The 9,817-nt window shown below is 42.1% G+C and overlaps 1 protein-coding gene across 1 annotated transcript in view; it reads left to right on the top strand.

The window, feature by feature from the left end:
* The first annotated feature begins 410 nt into the window (after nt 1-410).
* Nucleotides 411-9,817, top strand: part of SH3GL2 (SH3 domain containing GRB2 like 2, endophilin A1) — a 172,594-nt gene continuing 163,187 nt past the window's right edge. Inside the window, exon 1 of the mRNA XM_075067315.1 lies at nt 411-496. Coding sequence (XP_074923416.1) covers nt 452-496 — 45 coding nt within the window. The 5' untranslated portion in view covers nt 411-451. The remainder of the gene's footprint in view (nt 497-9,817) is intronic.

The following is a 9,817-nucleotide window of genomic DNA, read 5'->3' as shown; positions in this document are numbered from 1 at the left end:
TGTTTGCTTTTTTGACCGCCTCTGCGCACTGCGTGGACATCTTCAGAGAACATCTCCAAGATCTCAGTCTGATTAGTTTTTAATTCCATGCTCTAATTTAAACAATTCTACAACAGAGAAATCAGGCTGCTCATGTAATATTGTGAAGAACAAACGGGGAAGCAGGGACGCTTGCTCTAAGCCCAGGGTTTGTTGATTGGCGAAGGAAGGAAAGGAGGACTGGGATGACAGCTTTCTCTTTAAGAGGCTGGGTTCCCTATCTTTGACGTCAGGGTTTCTGTACCAAAGACTGGCATCTGATAACCTGTTCTCTGGGTTAAAGAGGATCTGAGAGCAGCGAGCGAGCGAAATCCCCCTTTCAGCTGCAATCAGCCATCTGGTCCTCGAGTCTTTCCCATCCCCTTAGCAGCAGCATTCCTGGTCCCGGGGCACTTCCTTGCAGCATCCTACCATGTCTGTGGCCGGACTGAAGAAGCAGTTCCACAAAGCCACCCAGGTACAGGAGCGGGCTTGGAAGAGGTGGAATATCTTGTGTCCCCCCGCCGCCCCCGGGGCTCAGGCTGCCTGCGGCCCCCGCTCCCCCGGTGCTGGGAAGGAAGTTGGAGCAGAGGAGAGTGTGGGGGAAGGGAGGCAGGCTCTGCGGGGGGCCGGGCTCCTGCAGCCCCACACGGCTAGGGGTGGGGTACGCCAGGGGTACCCTGGAAGCTGGAGCTCTGGTGGGGAGCGCTGGGGGTGGGGATGATGCGATGCTCGGAGGCAACCCCTGGAGGGTGCAGGTCTCCGGGGTGATCGGACCCTGTGATCATGGGGGCGGGGGGTCCTTGGCTTGCTTTGCCACAGGAAAGTTGTGGGGCTGGTGCCGTTGCTCTGAAAGCGGACAGCTGCCAAGGGAAGGAGTCAGACCCCCCCGCCCCCCGCCTGAGTTGTGCGCCCCCTGCACCCCCAGCTGATCTGCAGTATCCAGTGCGCTGCGAGGAATTGGGGAGTACGGGTGCGTGTGTGGCTGCGGGAGCTGTGCGGTTGGTTCCCCCCTCCCCGCCGCGGGCCGGTGAATCTGGCGCTGCAGCAGGTACCGCATCCCCGGGGAAGGAGGAGGCGCGCGCACAGGGGTCACTGGATCCCTCATTCCAGCCCCGCTTTGCAGCCGCAGCTGCATTATTTAGCAGGTAGAGTCCAGGCTCGGATGGCAGCCGCCTCTGCTGCCGGTTCCTGCGCTACAGGCTCCTCTTTCTCGCTATCGCCGCAGAGCGGCTCTGCCTCCCTTCTCCCCCAGGATGCGCTTTGGTGCATCTGCCACAACTGCTCCCTGGGCTGCTTGGGGTATGATTTCATCGGTGAAAACTGCGCCTAGTTGTGTGGCCGTCTGTGAGATTATGTAAAGTCTTCCTTCTCCTGTGACCTTGTACTAGGAGCACCCTCTGAAATCTCCATCATATGAGCAGTTGTACGGTGTTTCCAACTGCTATGGCTAGCTTTCTCTGTCTCTCCTCTTAACCCTCCCAAAGGATCATCTGTGTTGGTTTCACTTGTTCTTTAACTGTATAATCCTACTCAGACCTCTGACAGATTTATCTACAGTTAAAGTAATTTAAGGACACACTTGTTTGATCTTTGAATCCCAAAATAGGCTTTACACTAATTTAAGAATTGATTTTGTTGGATTTCAGATGTTACATACACGCTGGTTTAGAAATCTAGCCTTAGAATAGGGACCTCAAACACTATGCGTCTGACAAGCCTGGGTTTCATTTGGATTTCTTCTCATTGTTTTTGTAAATCAACAATAAACTGTAATATTCAGATTACAGCCAATATGTTGGCTGGTGATATGGTGTATCATAAGGAGAACCAGCTGTGTTACCCGCAAAAATCTAGGGCACCCTTCCTATACCCTACCAAGAGTGCAAGGCATGACCCAATCAATTTAGGCACCCTCACCCTTTCCCTTCCAAAGGCTCAGGGTGTGAGGCACCTATCCTTACCCATGGGGCTCAGGAAGAAACCTAGGCAATTTAAATACCTGCCCTTCCCCTCTGGGCTCAGGGCTTTCTGGTCTGCGGAAGGTTTTCTCAGTGAAAGAGCCTTAAACAGCTGTGCTCTAAACAGCTTTTTATTAGCAACACAAAATACATATACCAAGCAAATCTCTTATGCTCACCACTCCCAATATACAGACAAATTTCACCTGATGGCCAGTCAAGATCCACTCATCTGGGGGTTCCCAGCGATGTCACGGTCGTGCAGAGGGGTCAGCGTTCCAGTAGCTTGATGTTGAACTACAATCTGGAAATGGTTCCCAAAGAACATTGTTTTTCATTTACATAATATAGGTAAAACCAGCTACATCCTTCAAATTTACTAACCTGTCACATTATCCCACACTCCTAAATAACAGACATTTTAACCAATTACACACTGGCACCTATGTGTCCTCCTTCCTGCCCAAGTTTTTACATGTTATCTTTCATGCCTAAATTGTAGCTTGGTTGTGACCCTCTCTGTTTATGCAGATGATCAGCATAAAAACACTAGTTAAAGCTTATTTTATCATTTATTGCGTCTCTTTCTGTATGTGCCCCAATTTCCCAGCACCTGGGTGTCTCTTGGTGGTTATAACTCTCGTTAGGGACATTCCTGAGGTGGGATTGCTTTATCAGCAGCAAAACATTCCTTTTTTTCAATTTTAGTGGTGAACTCCCTGAGTTTCACCCCTGGCTAGTTTCATATGGAGTTGGAGGATTGATCAAGTCACAGGACTACAGCTGCTGTAGATGCTTTACGTTATTTTAGAGAAATCAGGATGGAAGTTTCACCAGACACAAATTTATTTTTAAAAATAACTTAAAATAGTACTTAAAATGCAATCCGTGGTCATATTCTGATCTCATTTACACTGGTGGAAATCCAGTGTAACTTCATTGAAGTCATGAAGTTACACTGCTTTTACATTGCTGTGACTGACATTAAAATTTGACTCTGTCTTCAATTCACCTATAAAATGGGTAAAAATATCAGGTGTTACATAGTAATCCATATTGTGGAGTGTCTTCAGGGAACAGCATAAGGCCATTGTAAATAGCCTCCAAAAGTAGGTTTGCAAAATTCAGTATGGCATAACACCTTTTGGGAACCGGTGTCTTCTCCTTTTCTCATTTTTTGTATGTTTCTAGGAAAAGTGTGCCTGCTTTTTTGATCTAATGCAACAATTCCTTAACTCCATCCAGTAGAAGACTCATCCAAAGTCTGGTTTTAATTGTGATTTCCTCCAACCTATAAATAAATAGAAGGCATTATGATTACTAATATAATGGTGTATATTGGGGCTTATATCGACAGCAGTGCGTAGAGCAAAACATTGCATCTTGTCATTCATATCATACTGAGCTGCACCCTTTGTTAAATATCCTTTACATCAACTTGTCATGGTAATGACAGATACACAGCAGTTACAATTAAGTTCCTGGGGCAATCAACTATTATTTTCCCTCTATTTCCTCCAATGCATATTAGAAGCCAAAAAATCAACATCACTGCAGTGAAATCTAGTACTCAAAGTAAAAATTCCAGTGCAGTACTAGCCAAATCTAAGGAGAGCGTATGTTGAAGCCAACTTTGTAATGGCAAAAATTTACTAGGTTCCTTTTTATAGTACTAAAGAGAATCCTTTCATGAACAGTAGGAGTAAATAAGAAGCATTTCTGGCTGGAGCATGCTACATGAGTGCACATATGCTGTGCTATCCTTCAGATGACATTCTCATACTATATCACTGGTTCTGAGGATTCCTTTAAGCAGAAATACTGCCATTTATAAGTCAGAAGAGTTTGAACTAGCTGGAACCAAAATAGCAGATTCCAAATTTAGCGACCTGTCCAGAGACAGCCTAGGGATTTTGGAAGCCAATCCTGATTTCTACAATTAATTCATACTCATGCCATGAAATGCTGGCATGAGTGAAAATTACTAATGAGTAAGAGTCACAGAATTGGTCCCTTTATTTACTTGTTTTCACCCTGGCTGCTGATTGAGAAATCAAGGGTCCATCCCTGCCAACCCTACTCACGTGAGAGGTCCCATTCATTAGGGTTTTCAGGATATGGGCCTATATTTGCTGTATAAATGAAGTCTATCAACTAAGAACAAACACCTTTGTTTTCACAATTTGTAGGGAATTTACCTGGCAGATATTACTTTCTATGATAGCTTAATGGCAGATTCTTCATCACTGGTCATTTGTAAATCAAGACTGGCTGTTTTTCTAAAAGATTTGCTCTAGTTCAAACTGGAATTATTTTGGGGAATTTTTATAGCTTTTGTTAAACAAGAGCTCAGACTAAACTATCACAATGGTCCCTTCTGGCCTTGGGCTCTATGAATACCAGCTCACAAATGACTTGTTTTGTTGCAGTGTACTCCTAAACCATACAAGGAATGTTTTAAAACTTTGGAACTTTTGCTTTTGCTGTGTCCTCACATACTCTGTTTTTATACCTGTACTTTCCGCTTTTTCACTTTTTTTTTCTTGAAGTTTGTTTTCTCTTGAAAACACAGGATTAGTTTCTAAATGTGTCAGGATGTTGCATGGACCAAATAATTTTATTTCATAGATTTTAGCTAGGTCCTATTGTGGGAAATTGTATAGAATACATACAGGTATCTGAATGTTATATCCTCCATCACAGCAAATATGCAAATTTTGCTTGAGAAATGAAATGTTTGAGATGTTTACCAGCAAGATTACATTTCATTTGTTGAGATCCCCAATTCTTGAAAACCTTTTTGTATACCATTAAGTTGTAAAGCAATTTTCTAGGCTTACTGTGTCCTTCAGTCCAGAGAAACATTCTACAGCATTTAATTTTTTTTATACACGTCGACCTCTGAAGCTATTATACTCATTCATAACATTATTCCCCTTTGTGTGTATGTGTGTGTGTGTTGCTCTCAAACACACACACACACAATTCCTGATTATAAGCACACTAATATTTCCCTATTACAAAATATAAAGCTTTCTGGCACTACTAAAAATCATGTTAACTTCATTTTCTTCCATACAAAGGAATTTATTGTACCAACCATAATTTCAAAATCACATGAATTAAATATCTATGTTTATCCAATTTCAACATTTTGTTTTTCATTCCTACTTTACTTTGTAAAATGGAAAACAAAAAAAGTCTACAGAGTTTTACACACCGTGTATAAGGTATTTATTGGAGTAAATTCCCTATATATTGAAGCCCTTGCATCAAGAGCAGCAATAGTTAGTCAATGAAAAGTGGAGATAAATTTAGCACTTGCTAGCAAGGAGCAGTGCAATTTTTTTTTCCATTCTGTGGAACAGTTTCTTTTCTAGCAACAGTTTTACTGCAGTGTAACTCTGTAGACTTCAGAGGAATTACTCAAGATTTACACCTGTTTAAATGAGGCTCTTCTTTCGTATGGCTTGCGTAGGTAGCAATGGTTACAAATGTATATCTAGATTTGTCATCCAGCACATTGCTACCGCAGTGAACTGATGAATGTCCTTCAGACTCTTGGCAAAAGAGCGAAGGGGACACTCAGATATGATGTGCTCCATCATTTGTGCCTAGTAACCACAGTTGCATACAGGTGTTTGCCTTTTTTTCCATTTAAAGAAGGTTGGTCCACATCTTCCATGAGATGTCCTGATGCGATGCAACCTGCATCAGTCTTTCCGACATAAATCAAAACCTGGTGGTTGCAAGACGACAACCGTCACATGGCACTCCTGTTAAATGTTAGTGTTTTTCGTGCTTTGTGCAAATTCACTAACATTCCAATGTTGTCAACTGGCCACTGAACGTCGCATTATCGACCTTCCAGTGAGAGTAGCAATGATATAAATGAGGATGAGTCAGGCCGCCTGAGTGAGTTTAATACAGAATCACAAAATATGGAAGCTGCTCAGTATGGAATTCATTAGTATTGTGACCACACAGCACCCGAGGAACAAAGGTAACACCACTAAAATGTTAACTGAAGCTACCATGTATCTGCTATGAATACAATTTGCAATTATACAGACTACTTCAAATATTTTCCCAGGAATATATAAGGGGCAAATAAATGTCATTGGATCAGTACACACTAAAGGGTCTGTTCTCCCTCAGATGCACAAGCCTAGCTTCATTAATGTTATTGGGAATTATGTTCATATCAAGGAGAGAATAGACTCCTGGTGTCGGTTTAAGAAATACTGGAGTAAAGTTGTTTTTTGGCTGGCATCGATTTAGATGTAGACTTACTAGCATGTAAAAAATGGAGTTGCTTTAAAGTAACCACAGCTTTATCTTTTCATGGCAGCATGTATTGTATAGTATGGAATAAATCTGGTGTCTCAAACACACTATCAAGACTGAGTTTCTAGAAAAGTAATAATTCCATAGTGAAAACAATTAACAAAAACACTGGCAGCTGAGTGCATCATTCCATCCCACTAGTGATGGGCACTAGTGATGAGGCTGAAGGGAATCAGTGAAAATGAGTGATATTTAAATGGACAGAGTGGAGGGAGTCAGGTTACCCCATAAGGCCTGGGATTTGGCCTATTATTTTAAACTCAGCAATGTCCCTTTAAGAGAGAAATAAGTTTGCTTTTAATGTAGACATTGAAGCAGACTTGGGTGTGTATTCTTGTGAAAAATGTGATTATTACTGAAAAAAACATTTGAAGAAAAATACTTCCACTTTCACTGTATCATACATGTTGCCACTTTGCCTATAGCTCTCAGTAATCTGTTAGGAAGCAGACCTGTTGGATGATAAGTACAGTGTTTCTCCTTAACAAAACAGCCTGTTAAAATGCTTGGTAACTGTCTAAACTAAATAACACTGGGTGTATAACAAAAATCACTTGGCATACAAATTAGGCTCTGATTCTGCAAGTACATCTACTCAAGCTGCACATAGCCCTGTTGACTTCAAAGGGATTCTGCATGGGTTCTGTCTACACAGCTCCAGTTGCAAGATCGGGTCCTTAGGAGTGGTGGGTGTAAAGACTGAAATAATGAATGTTGTTAGATACTGCATGTAGTGAGTGTTCTGGAAGAGAGTCTGCTCCATGGCACTGATCCAGCAAAATACTTAAGTTTATGCTGAATCTTAAGCACGTGAGTAGTTCCATTGAACTCTGACTAAAGTTCAGCTCATACTTCAGGGCTTGCTAGATCATGGCCCATCTGACCAAATAAAAAAAAAAAGATGCCAAGGTCAGAGTGTAATATTGTTTGTTCTGATAGGGAAAGGAAATCAAAGGACCAAAGCCATAGCCTTCACATATTCAAAGTGCTTTGGACACCTGAATAATTCTCAGAACACCACTGTGGGGTAGGTAAGGAATTTACTATATTGTTAGTCCTCTTTCACAGATCAGGGATCTGAGTTAGAGTTAGATACCAACATTTCCCAGTGTGCGTACCTAAATCCATATTCAGGGTCCTCAATAAAAGTTGCCGATTCTATGAGATTCTAGCATCCAAATATCCCATTGACTCAAAGGGGAGCTGCAAGTGCTCAGCACTGTTAAAAAATCAAGCTGCCTTTATTTAGCAGCCTAATTTTGGGCAACCAGGTTTAAAAATGTTGGCTCCATGACTTGTCTGAGGCCACCCTGGGACTCAATAGCAAAGCCAGGATTAGAACCTGGTTCTCTTGGTTCCATTCTTCTGCTAACCTCTCTGTAACCCATACGGCCTCCTGAGTGTTACATAATACAAGATATAAAGGGGAAAGGGCCTGATCCAACTCCCAGTGAAATCAATGGGAGCTGCATCTTGCCCAGAACAAGTATGTATCTTGTCCTCTTTCCTTGTGTACCACATCACCCAAAAAAATTACAAGAGAGTTTTTATATTTCCACAACTTGTGTGAGCCTGTACTGGAAGCTGCATAATGTAACATTATTTCCAATATGGCTGTTACTTTGTTTTGCTTATAACAAATCATGCCATCTTGAATAAGAGCTTCTTGGTGATACCTGACATGCTAAAATTCTGACCAAGTTTCCTTGGTCTATTAAGGAATTTGCAATGTGATGCTTCACATCACACAGTGGTGGGATCTTCTACTATCATCCTAAGGCAAGTGCCAGAAGCACTGTCACTTAGGACATCTAAAATTAGACTGGACAGCACTCTAGTAAATGTACAAAATTGGAAACAAACTCACATTGACTGGAGATGGATTAGGTGAGCTAATAGGTCTTTTCCTGCTGTGATTTGTTATATGGGATGAAGTGGAAAAATTTGAGCTACACTTACTGTGTGACCAAGTATTTTATGATAGGAAGATACTGAGTAAAAGCTGGAATGGCTGTGTAGGAACTGAAAGACCATATGAGAGGGCCAAATGCTGAAATCTTTGTTCAGTTCTGATTTAGTTCTTATTCAGGCACATCCCATTGACAGAAGTGGGAATGTCTGTGTTAAGGAAGTCAAGATTCAGCCCCAAATTCTTTGGGTGGAAATAACTGAACAGCTCTGTTTGTTAATATACATTATGTGATACAGCATGGCCAGAGGGCAGCATAAGAGTGTTAGCAGGGGGCCTTATTCCCTGCCAAGGGAGGAAGGTTTGCTTTAGATTAACTAGAACAGCTGTGGCCAATTAGAGCACCTGACTCCAGTTAGAGCACCTGACTCCAGTCATGGGATATAAACCCCTGCTTCAGTCAGACAGGGGGTGGTAGTTGAAGGAGAAAGGTTGGATTGGAGCAGAGTGCAGATTGCAGAAGAGAAGAGTTTGTCCAGAGAGAAATAGAAGGTTTGGAGGAGTGCTGCGGTGGATTGGGAAGCCCAACAGAAACCCTAGGTAAGGGGCACCAGGCTTGTATAGAAGAGAGGCGAGAAGCCCTTCACAAGCTGACGGGTATGAGAGGGAAGTAACCCAGGGGAAGAAACCGCTAGTCAAGTGGTTCACCACAACCCCAGGGCCCCTGGGTTGGGACCTGGAGTAGAGGGCGGGCCCAGGTCCCTCCCTCTCCACTCCCCTCCTCCAAGGACACTAGGGAAGTGATTAAGAACTGGTTCAGAGGCAAGCAATATCGCCCTGAACCTACCCCAGAGAAGAGAAAGCGCGAGACCCAGAGAACAGTACCGGCAATTTGCCACAATTAGCTTAAAAGCTAGGACTTACATTTTGAAAATGACAAGTGATTTTGGGTGCCTCAGTTTTGGGGTACTAATAACATTTGTGGATGATACAAAGTTGGGAGTTATTGCCCATAGGGAGGAGGACTAGAATATCATAACAAGTAGGGCTGTCAAAATTATTCGCGATTAAGCATGCTGTAAAACAACACTAGAATATCATTTATTTTAAATATTTTTAGATGTTTTCTACATTTTCAAATATATTGATTTCAGTTACAAGACAGAATACAAAGTGTACAGTGCTTGCTTTGTATTTATTTTTATTACAAATATTTCACTGTAAAAATAAAAAGAAATAGTATTTTTTAATTCACCTTATACAAGTACTATAGTGCAATCACTTTATCATGAAAGTTGAACTTACAAATGTAGAATTATGCACAAAAATAACTGCACAAAAACAAAACAGTGTAAAACTTTAGAGCCTACCAGTCCACCTAGTCCTACTTCTTGTTCAGCCAAACACTCAGACAAGCAAGTTTGTTTACATTTGCAGGAGATAACCTGACCGCTTCTTGTTCACAATGTCACCTGATATTGAGAACAGGTGTTCGCATGGCATTGTTGTAGCTGGCATTGCAAGATATTTACAGGCCAAATGCGCTAAAGAGTCATATGTCCCTTCATGCTTCAACACCATT

The sequence above is a fragment of the Chelonoidis abingdonii genome, chromosome 6 (assembly GCF_003597395.2).
Source record: "Chelonoidis abingdonii isolate Lonesome George chromosome 6, CheloAbing_2.0, whole genome shotgun sequence".
NCBI classification, from domain to species: Eukaryota; Metazoa; Chordata; order Testudines; family Testudinidae; genus Chelonoidis; species Chelonoidis abingdonii.
The sequence above is the reverse complement of the archived record's forward strand: the minus strand, read 5'-3'. Positions and strand labels throughout refer to the sequence as shown.